At 41.0% G+C, this 22,456-nt stretch overlaps 1 protein-coding gene across 3 annotated transcripts in view; it reads left to right on the forward strand.

The window, feature by feature from the left end:
- Positions 1-22,456, forward strand: part of PUS10 (pseudouridine synthase 10) — a 54,223-nt gene that overhangs the window by 13,623 nt on the left and 18,144 nt on the right. For all 3 annotated transcript variants that reach the window (XM_080930804.1, XM_080930802.1, XM_080930803.1), the window contains exons 5-10: positions 13,050-13,084; positions 15,419-15,530; positions 17,930-17,991; positions 18,601-18,646; positions 19,887-19,951; positions 22,322-22,407. In XM_080930804.1, the coding sequence (XP_080786930.1) occupies positions 13,050-13,084; positions 15,419-15,530; positions 17,930-17,991; positions 18,601-18,646; positions 19,887-19,951; positions 22,322-22,407 (406 nt within the window). The remainder of the gene's footprint in view (positions 1-13,049; positions 13,085-15,418; positions 15,531-17,929; positions 17,992-18,600; positions 18,647-19,886; positions 19,952-22,321; positions 22,408-22,456) is intronic.

A 22,456-nucleotide genomic window follows, 5' to 3' on the forward strand; every position in this document is an offset into this window, starting at 1 on the left:
ATTTTTCTCTCATTTTGTTTTGACTGATATAATTACTTTGCTTTAGAATTAGTAATTCTGTCATGATTGTATCTGAATTCTGTGTAATAATGACAACAAATTGTGTATGATTTATACTTAGGTAAATTTATAAAACATATGTCACATATAAAACATAAGTAGTATGTTTTTTAGGAGATAAATTATGTTCTTTTAGCAAAATAAAACTCTTTTCTTATGAGAGGAAGCCACTGCCATTTACTGAGTATTCGTATGGGCATTCTCACTCAGACATTACAGACATCAGAGCAGCCGTCAGAGGAGTCAGGCTTTTATCTCTGTGTTCCTGCGATGGAACTGAACTGAAGGTTGCATTACTGATGAATAGTACAGTTAGGATTTGAACTCTGAACTAGCCAACCCCAAAGAGAATACATATAATTGTCACTTGCTGTGCTGCCTACACTGTCATTTGGTAAGATTTTAAACATGGTTTATGTTTCTAGGACACTGTGATATCTTCAGTTAGGAAAAGAATCTTTGGCTTTTTGAATGTTCTTAAACAAAACAGGGCTCTTGTAATATTTTAACAAGAGAAATATCAAGGTGTAGAGAGATGGCTCAGTCAGTAATGGGTTTGCTACACACGCTTGAGCTGAGTTCCGTCCCCCTGCCCATGTAAAAAGATCTCGTATCCAGACACCGAGCCAGGAGCACTGGCTGAAGTGTGCTTGTGATGCTAGCACTGGGGAGGTGGAGGAGACAGGAGGATGGCCAGAGCTTGCTGGCCACTCAGATTAGTCTAATTCTGAGTGCCCGGTCCTCAATGAGAGTGTGTCTCAAACAGGTTGGGGAGCTTCTGAGGAGCAGTATCTGGGCTGAGCTCTGACATCGAATGTGCACGCACACCCTTGCAGCACCAATACACACACATGGGATATAATGAGTGATACGTTGCCAGATTTTATGCTCTTAATAACTAAAGTTTTGTAAATTAATGAGATAAAAATTAAAAGCTCAAGTTTTGTTAATAGGTAACTAGAATTTGTACAAAAGAGCTTTCAAATAAAATGTATTAAATTCTTTATTATTGTGTGTGTGCATGGTATCTAACTCTGTGTGTGTGTGTGTGTGTGTGTGTGTGTATGTGTGTGTGTGTGTATGTCTACACACATCATACCATGCTGTGCCTATGGAAGTCATAGAGACTGAATTCACAACTGGAGTTGTGAGCTACTGCTGGGAATCGAACCCAGGTCCTCTGGAAGACCAGCTGCATTCTTGACCAGTGAACTATCTCTCCAGTCCCTTTCTCACATGTAAGATTCATTATTTGTTTGGCTTGACACACGGTCTTACCATGTAGCCCTGCTGGCCCGGAACTCAGAGATATACCTGCCTCTCTGCCTCTTGAGTGTTGGGATTAAAGGCCTGTGCCACCATGACCGACCCTATTCCTACTTTGTTAATCATGCATATGTGCACACAAGCGCAGGTTTCTGTAGAGGCTGGAGGTCGGATCAGTTGTGAGCTGCCTGAGGTGGGAGCTGGGAACCAGAACCAAATTTAGTGCTCTGCACAAGCAGACCACACCCCCAGGCACTGAGCATTCTCATTTTCTTACATTTTAAGTGATTGCCTTATAAGAAGAAGGCCGATTGCTTGGTGGGAATTGATTAGTTGGAATCTGCTACAGAATGGAAGTATTTTACTCTGTTTTTGAGTAAGCGTTTGGTTGTGTCTGTAATAGTAGCTTCCCACACTGTTGTTTGGGTGTGTGGGGAGACTGCCATTAGGCTTGGCATTTGGAGCGTGAGCTATGTAAGCCCCATACAAAACAGCCGTAGTGCTGTGTATGCCAGGCCTTTGCTTAACATAGTTTAGGAGACTTTTTTTTTTTAATAGATAGTGCTTAAAAGGGTTTGTTTTTTTCTATTTTCTATTTTTTTGCGCCTTTTTGAGTGTGTGTATTTGAGAAAAATAAGACTGTGTTCTTGTTTGACAAATAAAATCTTTTCTCTTTCTGAGAATATTGCTATGTAGCTGCTGTGGTTGTAATTTTCCTCTTTTGAATCTATTTTGACTTGACATGTTTGTCTGTACTTAGAGGGCAGATGTGATGCATGTATGTATGTCTACATGTATAATCAAGTCAGGATTACACATTGTCTTAAATAGTTATCACTTCTTTCTGGTACAAACACTCTTTTAAGATGTGCCTTTCTAGCTATTCTGAAATGTGTCTGATTTCTTACATACCATCCTGTCACAGAGAGTTGAGGATTCATTCCTCCTGACAGATGCGTCACCTCCCAGCCCTGTCTGCTTGGCCTCCACCTGTCAGCCACTGTCTTCCTCTTCATATGCCCCGGCTCTAGCTGGTACTCTCTTTCTCTTCTTTTCTTTTTTAATTTGTTTGCTGTTGCTGTTTTATGGATGGTTTTACAAATTAATTTTATGAGTAATATGGAGAATAATGTAACAAATGAGAGTTTCTATTATTTTGGGGAGTTAATGGAATTTATATATAATCTAGACACTTAGAATGTCAATATATTATAATGTATGATGGAAAAGTGCTAGGTAGAAGAGAAGTATGGAGAAATTTTGTTATTTATTAAACTCACAGGAGTATTTAATCATCTTTGTGTGTGTGTGTGAGAGAGAGAGAGAGAGAGAAGAGAGAGAGAGAGAGAGAGAGAGAGAGAGAGAGAGAGAGAGAGAGAGAGAGGAGAGAGAGAGTCCAATGTAGCCCAGCTGGCCTCAAACTATATAGCTGAGGATGACCTTCCAACTCCTGATCTTCCGGCTTGCAGATCCTGAGTGCTTCATGTGGTAGGCCAGCGCTCTGCACTCTGGCCACATCCCAAACCCTTAACAGTCATCTCTGAACCAGAATGGCCTTTCACTCAGTCAGGCACACAATGGCTGGCTCTGTGTTCATCCATGTGTCATGGCATTCTGCTCATCTTTGCTTCTGCTACCTTCTCCCACCCTCTCCTCCCCTTTAAAATTAAAATCTAAATCCCTCTTGTTTTGTATGTGAGAGGGTGTAGGAACACGTGTGCTATGGCATGAATGTGGAAGTGAGAGGGAGACTCAGCAGAGCTGGTTCACGCTTTCCAGCTCTGTGGGTTTCAGAGCCTGAACTCAGTCCCTGGGCTAGCATGGCTGAACTCAGTCCCTGGGCTAGCATGGCAGAACTCAGTCCCTGGGCTAGCATGGCAGAACTCAGTCCCTGGGCTAGCATGGCAGAACTCAGTCCCTGGGCTAGCATGGCAGAACTCAGTCCCTGGGCTAGCATGGCAAGTACCTCCAGCCGCTAAGGCATTACAGCAGTCCGAAATTATAAAGATTGTTAAAAACTATGGGTTTATGAGCATGTGCCCAAGTGCATATGCATATGCATCACAGAGATCAGAGCAGGGTGTCAGGTCCTCTGGAACTGTAGTTAAGAGGGTTGTGAGCCACCATGTGGGCACTGGGAACTGAACTCATGTCCTTTGTAAGAACAGCAAAACCTCTTACCCTCTGAGTCATCTCTCCAGTTACCCTAAATGTTTAATTATTTTGCTTCCCATTCTTCAGAAATTTGAAGTTTCCCACACAGCCAGCCTCTGTCATTAGATCTAGCCTTTGACAGATTGTCACCAAATTATTCTTAGGAATCTGAGGGGGTTTCTTCTTTCTTCGCCCACTTGTTTCTAAGCTCTGTGGGATTCTTCCTTTCCTACCTGTTTTACTTTTTTTGCACGTTATGTCAAGGAGTCCTAATAAAGATATTGGAAGGCTCTGCACTGAACAGAACTTAGAGTTATGTCTTTTCTCCCCAGTATCTTTTAAAAAGATTGTTGTAGTTGTTGAGAATTTCATTGTTGAATTGTATGGTACTTATGTTGTTTCTGGTCTTTCTTCTCCCCGCTCAGCTTCTTCTCTGTCCCCCTTTTAAGTTCATGACCGCTTCTATAATTATTATGACACACTTTCTTATATTCATGTATGATTTCCCAGAGTCTATGGTGGAAGGAAAGAACTAACTTTCATAAGTACATCTGTGTGCATACACAGGGAGTGGGGGTGGGAGAAAACCTACTGATCCCATTAATGTAACGTCCGTGTGTCTGGGGCTGACCACTTGAGATTGAATAGCCTATGCGTGCTCGTTCCCAGACACTGGTCTTCCCTTGCTCTCAGCCATTGTGTACTTGTAGCTCTTCATGTTGTGGCTAATAATCCTTTATTGTTAGCATGTGGACTGGCGGTGTCCTTGGCAGGTTTTGTTGAGGCAGTCCTAGTGTCGTGATGTCATGACATTATCTAGCAGCAGGAACCCTGGTTCTTGGGCTCTTACAGTTTCCCACCCCTCCTTCAGTGATGTTTTCTGAACTCAGGTGTAGGGTCTTTATCAGGGTGCCAGCAGGGGCTGAGCACCTCATGGCCACTTCTCTGCATTTTGACTAGTGCGGGTCACCTGTGGTGCCATTGTTTCCTACCACCCAAGATCTTTTGCTATGTTTGTTGCTGTTGTGGTTCATAGGTTTTAGAGCTATGTAGAACTATTGATTGCTGTTTCTCTTGGCACCTTGCATGGCGCCTTTGGACACTGTGAGCGCTAGTCCTCAGGGAAGCTTGGGACTTATCATCAAGTTCTGGAAGGCAACCAAAGGCGAAACAGTCTATATTGTTTGGGGAGTCTCTTGGGCTCCATTTGGAGGTGTTTCCCATGCCTAGCGTGGGGTTTTTTGTTTGTTTTATTTTATTAGATAGTCTATGATGCTTGTTGGGGAGCATTAACCTCATTTAAATTGTCTGTCTACCCATTTATATACACGTATGTGCATGTATATATATATATTTAAACACACAAAAGAATGTTTCTTTATGGCTTCATCAAACACCCACAGTGTTCTGTATCATTGTTCTCTCCTTTCCCCTGTTTTATCCTCCTCCCTTGTTAAGATGTCCTCCATTTTCCCCTTTCCCCTAAGAGCCGGAATGTCCTGCAGTCACACTTTGTTGATAGGTGTGATTAGAGTTGCCTTTCTCATTTGCCTTTTTGACCCACACATCTGTTACCAAGCATTAAGAGCTTGAACCCAGCCCACTACAGATTCTATTCCATTGAAATATTCATCATATCATTTGCCTTAAAGTTTTTGTCTAAAACTAGAACTAAACATTTGGAAGAGACAAGGAAGGCTCAAAGAATTCCTTTTTGTTAAAATGATATCTAAAAGCTGCTCAGAAGGCTGGGTGTGCTGGTGCATGCCCGGAGTCCCAGCACTAAGCTGTGGCTGCAGCCCTGTGTACTGCTGCAATTTGATGTCAGCCAGGGCTGCATAGCAAGCAGTAGCTATGACTAAACCAAATTAGAGGCAGCTCTGGACGTACTAGACTGTCATCTTGGCTACTTAGGAAGCTGAAGCAGGAAAATTATGAGTTCAAAGACAACCTGAGTAAGTTAGTGAAGCCCTGACTCAGGATACAAAAGGAACAGGGACTGTAGTTCAGTGCTGGAGTGCTTGGCCTAGTAGGAGCCAGGCCCTAGATTCAGTCTCCAGTATCACAAGGGGAGGAGGAAGTGGAAGAAAAAGAAGAGGAAGAGGTAGAGGAAGGAGAAATAAGCATCTCTATTTTTAGATTATTGTACAAAGCTTCAGGTGATGTGTGTTATGAAAACAGCAAGCATGTTGCTCACCATTTCATTTAATTTCTCAGTTATATATAAGGTGTGAAGCCTGTGGCACTTGCTGTGAGATAGCAAAGAGAACTTGGACCCAGTTCTAGTTCTAAGGTGGTTCCAACTGTCTTAGAATACTTAACGGCCTCCTTGTGGTTCAGGTGCTGGGCCTCCATAGGCAAAGCCCTGGAAGGCAAATGGGTGGCCGGGATAGTAAAGCTCAGTGTCCTTAGGAGATGCTTTGTTAGACATTGGTAGTCTGTTCCCTTAATAAATTTAGAAAATGCAGATATCAGCAACTTGGCATGTAACCTTTTGATGGATCCCACTAATTTGGAGAAATATCTTGCTTTAATAACGAGATTGCTGTGTGAGGTTGTATTTTAAAGGTGATTCTATTATCACAGCTCTTGAGTCACTTGTGCAGATGGGGATGAAGTTTACAGATGACTGGGGAACTGCTCTCTTTACAAAGTAAAACTTAGATTGTTTTAAAGATTGATGTCTTTAAGTACATGGAATAAGTGTGTGCACTGATGTGCTCCAGTTCCTCACATTCTAGCTTGAAAAGACCATCACACGTCTTTTAAAACGTCTTGAGAGCCTGTTGGTGTTTGTTGGCTTAGAGACAGGCTGACCTTGAGTGTGCTGAGCAGCTGAGGATGTCCTGGAACCACTGATCCTCCGGCTCCCGTCTGCTCCCAAGTGCTGGGATTGCATAGAGTGCTGCCATGCTTGGTCTGTGTGGTGCTGGGACTTAACCAGGGACTTCCTGCCAGCCCTGCAGCCCCACCTACCCGTTCCTCTGAGTCTGCTTGAAGTCTAAGTCTTTCTTGAAGACATATGCCACAGAAAGCCAGACTGCTTTGGAAGAACATAGAAGCACTCTGATAATGCCAGCTTGATGTACATAGCACATTCCAGGACAGCCGTGACCACAGACCTGATAAACAAACAAGGTGGATAGACAAATGAACAAATCTTCTGAAACATTTTGTGCAGTGAATATACACTAATAAAAATTTAAAAGAGAAAGTTAAGGCAGATATTCTTTCTGCTCTAGTCGGTCACAGGGTTCTAGCAATTTTCAAGCAAATGCACTGTGTATCCTTTAGTTTCGATCTGTTACTTTTAGTCTGTGCTGAATGAATGAATGTGGAGATGTGCTGTTTATACAAGGCAACTGGATGATTGTGAGTTCATGAAATGTCTGAAATGTCTACAGATGGTCATGAAATGATGTGACGTTTCCTTTGTAAGGCGCATGCTTATGGAAGGTAGAGTGACCCAGAAGTATATGGAGCTGGCGTTCCTCCTTCCTAGCTCCTGTTTTCTGGAGCAGCATTTTAGCGTATTTTCCACACTTTGTGCTACATGCCTAACACATGTGTATGCTGTGTTTTAGTTTGGGTTTTAACTGAGCATTCATGCTCTGGAAAGTTGCAACATGCAATGGATTCTTCAATACGGAGCTCACGGGGCAGCCTGGATTGCATGAGAGCCTGTCTAAAGTACAGTTGGCTCAGCAGTTAAGAGCAGTTGATTGTTCTTGGAGAAGTTCAATTCTCAGAGTCCACATAGTAGGCCACAACCTTTAGAAACTCTACTCCTAGGGAACCCAACCCCCTTTCTTACCTATTCAGGTACAGGCACGCATTTGGTGCACAAACACACATGCAGGCAAAACACTCACATAAGATACTAAAATAAAAATTTGAAAATAAAATAAAATGCCTAGTAAAAATACAAAAAAAGGGTTAAAAAATCAAATAAGAATAAATTAAAACAAGATAACTTGCAAGTTGGTTAGAAAGTCCTTTAAACTATGACAGTCCTAGGCTGGTAAAGGCATGAAGCTGACACGCACACTTGTAAACTGTTCCGCTGATAGGAATGCTGCTTACTGGTTTGCTTTCCATGTCTTGCTCAGCCTGCTTTCTTATAGAACCCAGGTCTACCAGCCCAGGGATGGCACCACCCACAATGGGCTGGGCCCTCCCCCATCAATCACTAATTAAGGAAATATACTACAACTGGATTATCATCATTATTATTGTTGTTGTTGTTTGTTTCTCTGTGTAGCCCTGGCTGGCCTCGAACTGGCTCTGTAGAATTCACAGAGATCCACCTGCCTCTGCCTCCTAAGTGCTGGGCTTAAAGGTTTTTCCACCATTTGCCAGGCTCCTACAGTTGGATCTTATGAGACATTTTTCTCAACTGAGTTTCCTTCCTTTGAGATGACTCTTGTTTGTGTCAACTTGACATAGAACTAGACAGGACAGTGTAACAACTTACCTTTTTTACAAGTTCATGTATCCATCTTCTGTACTGCAAATGTGGTCATCTCTGCTTTTACTCATTTATTGTATGTCCATGGATGCTCGTGAGTTGAACTGCAGCTGGAAGTCCTGGCCTACTTGGTTTGGTTCCTTGTGGCTGGTTTTGTCCTGTTTGCACAGGTGATCTAGATGAACTAATGTTTATTTGAGATTACTTACATCATTTTCTCTTCCCCCTAATGCTAATATGCTTCCCATATCTCCCACCTTGTTTCTCTGAGATTCATAGCCTCCAGCCTCCTTTTCTCTGTTGCTACCCATGTGTATAATAACTTGTGTGCATCTTTCATGGAGGCAATAGGAGGGGTGGGAGATGGGATTGGCGGAAAGGGGATAACACCTAAAATGTAAATACAGAGAATATCCAGTTTAAAAAAAAAGAGGGGGAAAAAAAACTTGTGTGCATATGACTTAGAGTAGACCACTTGGTACTACATAGCCACTTGGAAGGTTCTCCCCTGGGGATGAGAATTTTCTCTTGCTTACAGCATTTCTTAGTCATCTGTAGCTCTTTGTCTAGGGTTGAAGCCCCATGAGATTTCTTCTTCCATTGCTGTTAGCATGTCTGTTGGTGGTATTCTTGTCCATGTCTTTTGATGAAGGCCTGTAGGAAGGCAGGGGATCCTTTAGCCATGGGCTGGAAGAGTTAGAACTTCTTCAAAGAAGTTGCTGCCTGTTGTAGGCCAGTCTTATGATGGTCATGTGAATTCTGGTAATGGTGCTGTGCTGAGACAGGGGCGCAGAAGCCTCTAGGACAAAGGTTTGGTCACTGAGTTTTGTAAGGATAGGTATTCCAATACCAAGCCCAAAGGAAAGTATATTTGTACATCCCAGCTACACCTGTTGGCAGCAGATGGTCCTCACTTCAATGACATTTTTAACTCCAGAATTTTCTGAATTTAGATGCTGCGTTATAGCTCATGAAGAATCTTCTTCATACGCATTTTTGCCTCTTTGAATCGCTGTCCCTACCTTTTCTTCCAGCCTACTCATGGTCTTTCCTAGTTCTTAGTCACATCTTTCAGAGCTAAGAAAACAGAAGTTTGGGACAGTGGAAAGCCTTAAAATGCACAGTGCAGCCATTCTGGGACCTGGTAAATAGACCTGTAACCTAATTGGGCCCTGCAGGTCTGCCCTTGCTTTCCCTGTCTTTTGTAGTCCAAAAAGCCTTTTAACACTCTCCAGGTTTTTTTTGTTTTGTTTTGTTTTTGTTTTTGTTTTTTTTTTTTTTTTTTGCAACATAGTGGGGAACCTAGAGTAAAGGAAGTCTTAGTCTTGGTTCATTTTCTTTTTCTCTATCCCTCAAAGAAAAACAACAGAGGATCTCTGTCTCTGTCTCCCTCTGTCTTTGTGTGAGACATTAGCTATGAGCAAAAGGTATTTTGATGCCCCAGCTGCCCACATAATGGCTAGCATCCCTACTGGGAGAAGTCTGTATTTGTGCCATCTTTGTTGTAAATAAGTTGAAGAGACGTGTAGGCTTCAGAAGATACTTCAGCGACATTGGTAGTATTTAGAAACTTCCACAGGCCTGCTGGTGCAGAAGTTCTGCTAGTCTGTGTCTTCTTTACCTCTCTAACATTTTTTAGTACGTGTGAGTGTTCTGCATATGTGTATGTATGTGCATGTATGTATGTGTATGTATGTGCATGTATGTATGTGTATGTATGTGCATGTATGTATGTGCCTGCACACAGTGCCCACCACCAGCCAGAGGACATTGGACTCCAGGGAACTGGAGTTACAAATGGTTGTAAACTATGGGTGTTGGGAATTGAACATGGGTCTTCTGGACGAGCATCCAGTGCTTCTAGGTGCTAAGCCATCTCTCCAGCCCCTTGTCTTACTTCTTAAAGTCACCTCTGTACTTCATTGTCAGCAGCTGTACTGTAACACATTGTTTCTTGCTTGAATCACTGGTTTATTACCAGGTGTCTTTGGTTTGCTTAGTTCGCATCTTCCTTCAGCCTTCAGTCACAGTGAGTGCTCCTGGAGACAGCTGTGCTCATCCTGCTCCATTACATGAAGTGCTTTTGAATTTGCCTTAGCATGGGATCTTACTGTATGGGAACAGTGGTCCTGCGAACTAAGTTCCTGTCTCTTCCTTTCTCCCTTGCCACCCAGCCTTAGTATTGTTAGAGCTCCCAGAACCTTCCTAGCACCCTCTGGCTTTGCACCAGAGCTTTCTCTCTTTGGAGTATACTTTTTCCATGGCTACCCAGGTCGTTCTCGGAACTAGTTCCTCAAAACTCAGTGTGTATGGCAGGAGGTCCCCTGTCCCCAGATATAACCAGCGATGTTCTCACTCCCCACCTCCATGTTACTAATGCATCTTGTCATTTCACTGCTTTTTCCTTTTGTCTTTTGGGTTTGCTCATGGACAGAGACTTGCCTATCTTTCTGCATGTCAGTGAGATCTTACTACACAGGAGGTACCCCCACAAATGACAAAGTGTTGAAACCTTTTGCCTTATGGCTAAGATATGCAGGGCTGAGGACAAAGCCACTTAGCGAGTGGTTCCTCAGAGAGAGTGCCTACCTTTGTGTGAGTGTTTGTTCTCTCCCAGACATCTTGGTCACAGGCTTAGTAGATGTCTATAAGGACCAGGTAGGAAATGAGAGATAGAGAGTGGGCTCTCCTCATGTTCCTAGGATATATGACTATCTTTTTTACAATATTTTTCATCTATTCTTTGAAATTTCATACATGTATATTGTGTATCTTGATTATTTCCAAGCCAGACCTTCCCTTCCACTCCCTCAGACCCCCGGTACTCAGGACTTTGTGCTAAATTTTCCTGTGTGCGATGAATATCAGTACAGGCGGTTCTCCGTCTTCTTCCTGTGCTAGCACATGAGCAGGGGAGTGCTGTGGACATGCACATAAGAAAGGGATGGACTGAACACGCTGTATGATGCCTTGATGGGATGTATAGACTTGAGGACCAAGTGTCGCTTTTATACACTTCTGTAAGGTGCCGTGTGTGTGTGTGTGTGTGTGTGTGTGTGTGTGTGTGTGTGTGAACATGGCCATTCCTTTTTGTTTCTAGTCTTTGGGTTCATGTCCTGATTTGACACTCAAAACATTCTGACTTTTCCAGTTTTGTTTTTCTTAATTACTAGTCTTAGACAAGGGTGTGTGTTTGAGGGGGGTATTTTGGCTCAGAGTTCCCGGAGGTTCATGGCCAGGAAGATGTGGGAGCAGGCATGGCTGGTCATGTTGTGTCCAGTCAGGAAGCTCAGCAAGAGATGGGTGCTAGTCACCACCTCAGTCTCCCCTTTGTATTTAGTGTTCCCAGCAAACACAATACCTCAGCAGGCAGTTGGTCAACTTCCCTAGGATTTGCCTAGCTAGAATGATTTCTCTGTCTAATGTTAAGCTGAGACTAGGATTAAACTGTGTGGCTCCTGAACTTTCAGGAGGTAACATATAACCTCTCATATCAAACTTGATTAAACTTGTTAACTTTAAAGCCATTTGATTCTGTTGGGGCAGAAGAATTTATTAATTATTTTAGAGAATAGATTTTTCCCCCAACTGTCTAAAGAATAGAACATTTATTAACGTTCTCCTAGTAACCTGAAAAGGAGAGGCATACTTCTATTTTCCTAGGCAGAAACAGGTCTGGGGCATTTATTAGCATGTGGTAAAAAATGAGTAATTGGGCAATACTGATTTCTTGGGAATTCAGCCTTTTATCTCCTGCTGTGGGATTAGTTTTGTCCAACCTGCAGCTTGCTTAAACAGGGAACTTGCAGAGGATTAGGAAGGGAAAGCTTGTTACCAAGTCTCAGGTAGAGACAGAAAGGTCACTAAAAAGTACAGAGGACCCAGGCATGGTGGTGACACATCTAGTCCCAACACTTTGGAGGCAGTGCAGGCAGATCTCTTGAGTTCAAGGCCAGCATAGTGTACATGGTGAGTGCCAGGCCAGCCAGGACTACACAATGAGGACCCGTCCCAAAACAAGAGAAGTGCACAGAAAGGAGTATGAGATTGTGTCCAAAGAGTTTTCTATAGCTCGTAATGACCATGAGGGAGACTCCAGAATTACACTAGCAGTTTGGGGATGCAAAGGAATGGGTGAACTCCTGCAGACATAGTGGGCATCTGATTTGTGTTCTTTGTAACCTGTAGATGAGAGCTCAAGGTAACAACCACAGCCTCTCCTAATGCATATTAAGTGTGTGCTTACTCAGCAATAGCCTGCCTGTTGTATGTGCATACCTGGCACCCATGAGGGCCAGAAGAGGAGTAAATGAGGCTGTGAGCTCCTGTGTGATGCTGGGGACCATACCCGGGTCCTGTGTAAGAGCAGCCTGTGTTATAATCTCTGAGATGCTTTCTTTAGCCTCCAAAGTCTTGCAAGTTTTAATTATTCTTTCCCAGAATAAGTTTTCCCTAACATTGTAGAATTTTTAAATGCATGAAAAAAGTTGAAAGAAATATCAATCTACATTAGATTCTATAATTATTACCATTTTTCTATATTTATTTTATTATATATTGTATATCTATTCTTTCACTTGGGTAAATTTGTCTTGGTTTTTGTTATATTTCAGAGAGTTGCAGGCAGAAGTACTACATTAACTCCTGACCATATAGATATATCATGAGCCAGATAGAGTTATTCAAACAATTAAAATCAGACCCTTCAAGTCTAAATTTTAGAAGTAGTGTGTACACTCAATCATTTTGGGCTGTTTGTTTTTGAAATAGAGTCTTATGTTGATCAGTTTGGCCTCAAAGCTAGACAGTCAGGGCTGGCCTGGAACTTCTAATTTTCCTGCCTTCCCAAGTGTTAGATTGTTGGTGTGTACCATGATGAGGCCTTGCTACTTTCAGTTCCTAGGCCACAGCAAGTCAGCAAAGTGAAATCTTATATGTTTTTGTTTGAGTGGAGCCTGAGGTCACTGCACTGTCTCATCTTCTAATAAGAGAAGTTTAATTAGCAAATTGTTTAAGTCCTTTGTTAATGATGTTGGAGCTTCATTTTTACTAAGCACTTTCCCTTTTCTCTTCTTTCTGGGTGTGACCAACTTACCTACAGCATGCTGCATGGTTGCTGGTAAAACAGGAAATGGGGTAAGTAATTTAAGTAGGGAGTTTTTACCAACATTTAAATACAAGCTACCTAGTTCTTAGAGTACCTTTACTACTCTAGGCTGCCTTGTCTTTTAGAGTAGATTCAGTAGCTACAGAGTTGTTGGCACAGGAGACACTTTTAATGTGCCATGACCAGTTTGCTTACACTGCCAAGACTCATTTAATTTGATTGTAGAGTGTAGTTTGGGAGGCTATCTTAAGATAATTAGTTTTAGATTTGTACTTGAATCTAAGTTATAAAACTAGATGATAAGCCATGAGAAGTACAATTCTGCTTAAATCAGCAACAATGAGTTTACAGATAACACCTATTGGCAATCTCTGGAAGGCAAATCTCTTTGGAGTTTAGATCTTTGGATTTAAGGAATGAAATACAATGTGAAATACAACATATCATGTACACCTTTCTCAGGGTGCCACTATGTAGTTAAATGAACTATTTCTGTACTGAGGAAAACCACAGACATCTAGTTATGTAAACAGAATCTTACATGTTCAAATCAGGATTTGGGTGCCAGCTGAATTAAAAAAACCTGCTAATTCTTCAGAGTTTTGTTTTTAACTAAACATTCTGTGACTTAAAGAGGGCCTGTGTGATTATTGGAGGTTCAGTGAGAAAAACCCAGAAGAAAAAAGCTTTCTATATTAGAAGCTTATCTGTGGTTCTGAGATTTGTAGAAAAAGAATAATTAACCTGTTTTTTTTGTTGTTATTTGCATTGTATTTTATGTTTGCATCTTCCCTTTTCAAAGGAGAAATAATCACATATTTATCAAAGATTGTATGAAGCTTAATGAAGTTTTAAGCTTCAGAGCCTTAAAATTAGTTATAACAGATTTTTTAAGTATATAGAGAACAATGTTTTAACAGGATTAGCTTTTGCTGTAGTGTTTTAGATTCTTGGGTTTATAAACAATTTTAAAATAGTTTTTTTTCTTTTTTAAAAATACATTTATATATATATTATATATAAGTACACTGTAGCTTCAGACACAGAAGAGGGCATCAGATCTTATTACAGATGGTTGTGAGCCACCATGTGGTTGCTGGAATTTGAACTCAGGACCTCTGGAAAAGCAGTCAGTGCTCTTAACCACTCTCCAACCCATAGTTTATTTTTCTGTTTCTACTTTTTATCCTTTAAAATATATTTTCTTGGGGCTGGAGAGATGACTCCACAGTTGAGAACACTTTCTACTCTTCCAGAGGGCCCAAGTTTGATTCCTCATACCCACATAATCTCTCCCTGATAAATTCATTGTAATTGTTCCCTAACCAACTTTGATTCTTGCCTGCAGTTAGTAGTTTTTGCTGGTCTTGCTGATTATAGGTAATAACTCTATCATTGAAGATTAGACAGTAAGATGGATGACTCAGGGTGGAGTGAGCTAGCACACACCTTTAGTCCTAGCACTCGGGAGGCAGAGCCAGGCAGAGCTATGAGTTTGAGGTCAGCGTGATGTACATGAGTTCCAGGACTACATGAAGAAGTCCTGTCTCTGAACAACAACAAAAACAGGTGAGAGATTACTCATGACTGGACTCCGCTCCATGTGTTGTCACAAGAAGTTCTGTGACTAGCCATCACGGTGTCTGGTATTTTAATTAGTAATAACTTGGGCTTCTCGACAAAGTAGATCGTTTTAGTAATGCTGTACTCTGTATTTCCCTCCTCAATGCCTTTTTATTAAAAATTGCAGGCTGCATTCTAAAGCTACCTCTCATAATGGGTATTTATCAAAACCGATGTATTGGTTCATAGATAGATTTTAGGGGAATGTGAGATTTTTATTTAGCTCAGATTACACTGGCGAACATTTTAGAATGTTGATACTTCAGGATTTAATGTTTCCTCCTAAGCACTGAGGGACTGGGGAGGCTACAGCTTTTACCTTGATTCCCTTAAATAAGCTCCATTTTCAGCAAAATAAAACATTTGTAACATGGATAGAACACTGATTTAGATAGTTTTGTAATTCCAAGCAGTAAACATTCACCTTATTTGACCTTTCTACAATGTATAAATCTTGGAATCTGGTGATTCCAACTCAGGAAGATAAATTAGTGTGCTTTTTTCATTGAATCTTCAAAAATAGGCTCACATGTCACTAAAACTGCCAGTTCTTTGCTGTCTTTAAAATACAGGCCTATGAGGTGAGGAACTTTTGTCAAATTTATTTGTCTATCTACTGTATTAAAACAGTGCCTGACACATCGTAGGTACTCATCATTTTAAAATAATTGCATTTATTCTTCTCTTTAACATAACAGTGAAGATTTTCATGTCAGTGAATTAACTCTTATGTTATTCAGAAAGCAGAGTCGGTCCCTGGGAAGACATGAAGTCGTTCAGCTGAAAGAAGCCTACAAGTGGATTGCTCACCCTCTGTTTTCAGAGGAGCTGGGAGTTCCCACCGATGGAAAGGTATCACACAATGGCCAGTGCCACTAGTGACCTCTGGGTTGCTGCTTCACTTCATTAATTCTGGGTACCTGGTTAGCCAAAAGCTTATATAATTCAGTGAAGGTCTCAGAAGGTTTTAAATGTTTATTTAGAACTCTCTAAATTGATGTTAAGGCCTCTTCTTATTTTTTTTAAGGCCTCTTTTGTTTGTTTTTTCTCTTTGTGATGCAGAACACTTAGGAATATAACAAATACTGGAAACACACTGACCTTAAAAGTCTAGAACTGAATCTTTACCTAAAATGTATTTGTAGTTTAACTGGAAGGACAGATTTACTGATACAAACCAATCTATAAAAAACTTAGCAAGAAGCCAGCAAGATGGCTCAGTGGGTAAAGGTGTTTGCTGTGAAGCCTCTTGACCTGAGTTCAGTCCTTGACACCCACTTGGTTACAGGAGAGAACCATTTACCACAGGTTATTTTTTGACCTATACACACACACACACACACACACACACACACACACACATACACACACACACACACACACATACACACACACACACACACACAATGTGCACAGGTTTTTTTTTTTTTACATCTAAGCAAGTAGTTAATTAACTCCAGACTATTTAATTTTAGTTTATCTGTGCCTAATCTTGTTTTCAAATACATCAACATTAGGTTTCCAAAACAGTGAAATGGGTTCATCCCATAATACCTGTGTTACTTCAAGTCTCTCTGTTTCTAGGCCTTTGAATCTGGGATGTGTCACCGCTGTTCCAATTGTAGAGACAGTCTGACGTCAGTCTTGGGAGAGCTCACCAGGTTGCCCTGTGAAAACAGTGCAGGTGCCCAGCTCGTGAGACATTCGGCTTCCTGAGTCAGGCTCACTCACTTACATGAGAGGTCCCCAAGTGTTAGCTAGATTCCTACTCAAGTCACACCACCATCTTCTAAAGCTAATCAGGTTTAAAACCATTCTAAATGATATGCTTTATACCACTGTAAAAATAATCCCTTTGATTTTTTTTTTTTTCTTTTTGAGACAGGGTCTTCTTAGGACTCAGGCAGGCCTCGAACTTACTGTGTAGCTGAGACCTCCTGATGCTTGTGCCTCCCCCTCAAGTGCCACCAGAAGGATCAGTTCTTTAAACTGAATACTGAAAGAATAGAGTAAAACTACCTCACAGATGGTCTGAGAGGGGAACAAAGGAGTGAAAGTACTTTGGAAATTAGAGAAGTCATTAATAAACTGTTCTTACCTCAAAGTTCAATTTTGAAGGAGATAATTTTAAAATTTACATACTGAGTCAAAGAACAGAAAGTGGAAGACGAAAGACCTAATAATGTGCGAGTAGGTTCCAGCTGGTTTTCTTTAATAGAAAATACTTAATTTGTTTTATTTTTATAATGTAGATTAGGATACAGAACAAAACATGTTATTTTTTAAAAATAACATGAATATTTTCTATAACATAATATCTCACAGCCCTTATAACTGAAAGTTATTCATAAAGTAAGATTAATAAGACATCTTTCTAAAACATCTAATAGAAGTAGCTAGTGAGAAACATACAAAACAAACCATTTTCTGTTTGATTATTTTATAATGGGGAAATAATACTTTTGAAAAAACAAAAATTAAAAACACCTTTTTAAAAGTCATATTTGAATACTTTAAGAAAAAGCTTGAAGGCTGCGGAGACACCTCGGTTGGTGTTTGCCACACTAATGTTTGAACCAGAGTGAGGATTATCACTACTGCATAAAAGCCAAGCAGAGGCTGATCCCCAGAGTGTGCTGGCCAGACAGCCTCGTCTAACTGCAGAGGGACAGTCCAGTGTGAGGTCCCCATCGCAGAAAATAAGATTAGCCTCTAGCCTACACATACACATGTGCATGCATAGAGACACCAACAGACACATGCACAGACACACACACACACACACACACACACACACACACACACACACATACACGCTTTATCCAGAATTCTTAAAATGTTTTTGTCCTGCTAGTAATTGATCAGTCGGGACCTGGAAGGTCTCTTCGATTTTCATTTATCTCCTTCCAGAGCCTGAATTTTTATCCATCTGCATTCTAAGGTATGCATTTGTTCAACACTGGTGTAAATTGATTTTACTAGGAAACTTATTTGGGAGGAGGGGTATTTGGGGAGAACAGACAGATAAACCAACAGCCTTATTTTTAACAGTTTTGGTAGTCTCATTGGTTACTGGGTTTAGAAGCAGCACCTCCTTTCTAAAGCAAACAGGCAGGCTTGAGAGTTCTAGTATTCTAGATTCCCTGTAGCTTTTCTGAGCAGCCTTTGGGAGCTGACTTCTGTTTTTATTCGTAAGTTGGTAGCTGTTACTTTCCTTCTGCTCATTTAAAAACCGCCTTTGTCATTTGTAGAGCTTGTTCGAAGTGAGTATGGTCTTTGCTCATCCAGAAACAGTTGAAGATTGCCATTTCCTGTAAGTTGCCCTGTAAAAAAGTGTCAGTTATGTAAAATTGTTAATGTTTTTCTTTTTCATGAAGATAGCATTGTTTTCTTTTTAGAAATTTGTCATGTCTTAGATTTGAAATGTGCCCCTTTGTAGAGATTCCTCAGAGAAACCAATACAACTTACAAATATATATATATAATATGTAAAAATATATAAATATAGGTATATCAAATGCATTTTAATTATGTCCACCTAATATAATTTCATTAAATATTCTTTTCTTCTTCTTCCTCCTCTTCTTCCTCCTTTTTTTCTTCTTCTCTACCTCCTTTTTCCTCCTTTCTTCCTTCCTTCCTTCCTTCCTTTTTTTCTTTCTTTCTTTCTTTCTTTCTTTTTTTCTTTCTTTCTTTCTTTCTTCCCCTCTTCTTCCTTCTCCTTTTTCCTCTTCTTCCTTGTTTTTTCCTTCTTTTTCAGACAGGGTCTTACTATGTAGCTCTGGCTGTCCTGGAAATCACTATGTAGACTAGGCTGGCCTCAAATTCACATAGATACATTTGCCTCTGCCTCACAGTGCTGGGATTAACGGTGTACACCACCACTGGCTAAACTCTTATCTTAATTTGAATTTTATTTCAGAGGTGAAGTTTGCCCAGATTGTTTCAAACCAGCTAAAAACAAGCAGGTAAGTATTTTTACTTGTTATATTACCACTAAAGTGATATGTATTGGGTATGTGGCAAGAATTGGTCTTTAAATATATCCATTTGGTCAATGTATTTTTTACCTTATGTATTTATTTATTTTCTTCTGGGTGTTTTTGAGACAGCCCTATGTAGGGTCACCTGGAACACTGTATAAATCTGTTTGGCCTGGAACTTGTAGCCCTCTTAGGGCCTCTTTGCAGGACTCCAATCATGCCACACATTACCCGGCCTCAGCTGTTCTCTGAAACCACACAGCAGTGCTCCATAACTCCCCAGATCTTGCATCTTCTGTACTAAAAGCCAGTGCCCTGTGGATATGCTGCCAAGTTGTGCTGCCAGCTCAGGATGTAGTCTGGCTCCTTTGGCCCACAGTTGTGTCATCTTCTGTGTGCTGACCCCAGGGAAACACTTCCATTGGCATTTACCTTCAATGAACCAAGAACACCTTTGATTTAGGCTTACTTCCTTCAAATGAATTTGACTGTTTACAAGGTGGAACCTTCATTGGTTTTGATTTGCCCTCAAGACACCTTTTCTGTTGTCCCAGTGCTGGGGAGGAGGTTTCTCTTCATCTCTTTAATAGTTGTCCCATGAGTGGCCCCTAGTCGTCCTGATAGCTTTTTGTTCACCTGATCTCTCATGAACCAGGCCTGTACATCCCACGTTCTCAGCATTCTTACCTTCCCAGCTTCCGCAAGAGTGGCCCATTAGGCTCTGGTTAGATCATTCAAGAGCTACTGTCACTCAAGGTTTCCAGCTCTTCCCACATTCTTCCACCAGTCAGTTTTAAAGGCTTAGGGACCACATGGCCAGGTTCATCACACAGTGGTGGGCTGGCTTCAGTATTGATCCTACCTTGATTACTTTTTCCATTGCTGCATAAAGTACTCTGGCAGAATATTTTGGAAAGAGAATTTTGGCTCACAGAACTGTACACAGAGAAAACAGTTAGCTGAATGCAAGTATCCATTGCGTCTTTCTTCCTGATGCCTTGATCTGCCCTGGATGCTTTGGTTAAGGACATAGACTGAAGAAGAGGCCTGCAGAGGCATGCCAGCTACACACCAACATCAAGAGCACATAATTTCACTTCCTGTCTTGGGACTTGGACTCTAAAGTACTCCTTGATTTTAAATATGTAGGTGATATAATTCCTCTGATCAGGTGTATCAGCTCCTGTTTAGTTGATAAATGCCTTTTTTGTTTTACCCTATATAGTCAGTATTCACCAGAATGGCAGTTTTGAAAGCTTTGACTAAGATAAAAGAAGAAGACTTCCTCAGGTGAGTGTAATTGTAAGGAGCACTGTACACATGTAGAGACAATGGGAATGTCAGAGGTACTGCCTGGCTGTCACTCAGTCCTCCATGTCCCTAGTACAGCACTGACGTGTAGCATTTAGTAAATGTTTATCAAATTAACAGGCGAGCCATCTGACTTCCATGTCTTACAAAGGAGGAGCCAGGGCGTGGATCTGTGGTGTGGTACTTTCTTAGCAGAGTTGAGCCTGAATTCAATCCCTGGGACCAAACCTCAAACGTTTGATTTTGAGAAGAAAACATTGATTTTCAGAAATGGAGTCTTGTTGCCTAAGTTTTCAGCTGAATAATTTATTGGTCCATAGGCCTAGTACTATTTCTTTTCCATCCCCAAATCTGATAATTTGTAGCATGGCCATCTCTACAAGAGAGAAGAGGAGGCTTGGGAATTCCTCACTCACAGAGGAGCACTGGCTGGAGAGTCAGGGAGCATGGCTTCAGATCCATTCTGCATTCCACGTTTGGAGTCTTAGCTATCTCATCTTCTGCTGACATCAATGCCTTTTTCAAAAATACAAATTGTTAACATATGTAGAAATGCAATAATCTATATTTTAATTATCAGTGCTTTAAAAAATGAATTGCTGTAGCTTTCCCTCTAGAAGATTCTTGAATAACTATCAAGCAAAAATTATGATGGGGCTTCTTATTATTTGTGTACTAAAAAAGTGAGTCTCACAATAGGAATATTTTCATTAAATTTTAAAAAGTAAAGAGTACTCCATCTAGAGGCTAGAGAGATGGACTGGGTCCAGTTCCAGCACCCACATGACAGCTCACAACGATACTGCAGTCCAGGGGATCTGATGTTCTCATCTGACCTCTGAGGACACTAGGCAGGCACATGATGCACAGATACATGCAGGCAAAACACTCATACACAGAAATTAAAATTAAAAAGGATACTTCAGGGGCTGGAGATATTGCTCAGCGGTTAAGAGCACTGACTGCTCTCCTAGAGGTCAGGAGTTCAATTCTCAGTAACCACATGGTGGCTCACAACCATCTGTGATGAGATCTGACACCCTCTTCTGGTGTGTCTGAAGACAGCTATAGTGTGCTCATATACATTAAATAAATATTTTTTTTTAAAAAGGATACTTTATATAAATAGCAGTTCTTGGGTTTCTAAATGATTTTATTGTTCAAGTACCTTGGGAAATCATAGAAAAATTCCAAGCTCCCTGTCTGGGGTTAAATCAGAATTTGATTATTTACAGGTAGCCTCTGGTTTGTGCTGTGGGACTTCTTAAATGATGGGCAGAGGATAAGGTTTTACTTTCTGCTCTCAGACTGAAGTCCACTGACTAAGAGACTCTGTAGTGTAACTGCCAGTCACAGTTGACATGAGAAGGGATAAGGAGGGAAAGTAGAGAAAGACTCCCCACAGGTAGGGCAGATCCCTTACAAGTAGGAGCAGTTACCACCACAGACCAGCTTACCCAGGCAGTGAAGGCTTCTTCAAGCCAGCAGCAAGTGACCAGGTAGAACAAAATGGTTGAAGAGTCTGGGGGGGCTTCTATGCTGTATATGTGGGTTTCCCCAGAAATCTGCAGGCTGTTAGAAGATAGGATTCCCTTACTGTAGGGCAGAATAAAAGCCCCAGTTTGCTTAATACCACTGCTGTGTGTTAGCAGTAGTACTCTAAGGGCTGGAGTGTTGTCTCAGTGGTTAAGAACACTTGTTGAAAGGACATGGGTTTGATTCTTAGCACCCACATGGAATTTCACTGCCTCCTCAGACAACAGGCACACATGAGGTGCACAGATGTATAAACTTAAAAAGAAGACGGTCCTCAATAGCTGATATCGTAGCTTATGCCTGTAACCTAGACCTCAGGAGGCTAGGTCAAATGCATTATGGCCAGACTGTGCCACATAGTGAGCTCCAGACCAGCCTGGGGTACAGGGTGAGGCCTGTCTCAGTATAAACCAACATGGGGACTGGAAGAGGGCTCCACGATTAAGCACACCGGCTGTTCTTGCAGAGGATCTCTATCCAATTTCCAGGATCCAGCGACCATTTCTGGTCTCCACAGGCATTTGACACATATGGTACACAGACAAACATCTAGGCAAAATATCCATATACATAAAATAAAAATAAATAAATCTTTAAAACAAGACAGTAAAATTTGAAAAGTAGCAAAAGAATCAAAGATTTTTCAAATTGAAAAATTTGAAAAGACCCGAAGAACCCTTTTTGCTCCAAAACTCTAAGGTAGGGAGAGGTACCACACTTAAGTTCTGAGGTTCTCAGACAAGGCTGACGCAGCACAATTTTGTGCTGTGTGTTTCAAATATTAGTGTCCATAAAGTTTATTTTGTTTTTCAGGCAATTTCCTTGTCCTCCAGACTCTCCAAAGACTGGATGCACTGCCCTTGAAATTGAATGCACTCATGGTGCTGTTTTTGTTGCTGGTAAATATTTCATCTAGAATATACATGCCCTGTGAGTTCCCTTCTTGAA

This window comes from Micromys minutus, assembly GCF_963924665.1.
Source record: "Micromys minutus genome assembly, chromosome: 1".
Classification (NCBI taxonomy): domain Eukaryota; kingdom Metazoa; phylum Chordata; class Mammalia; order Rodentia; family Muridae; genus Micromys; species Micromys minutus.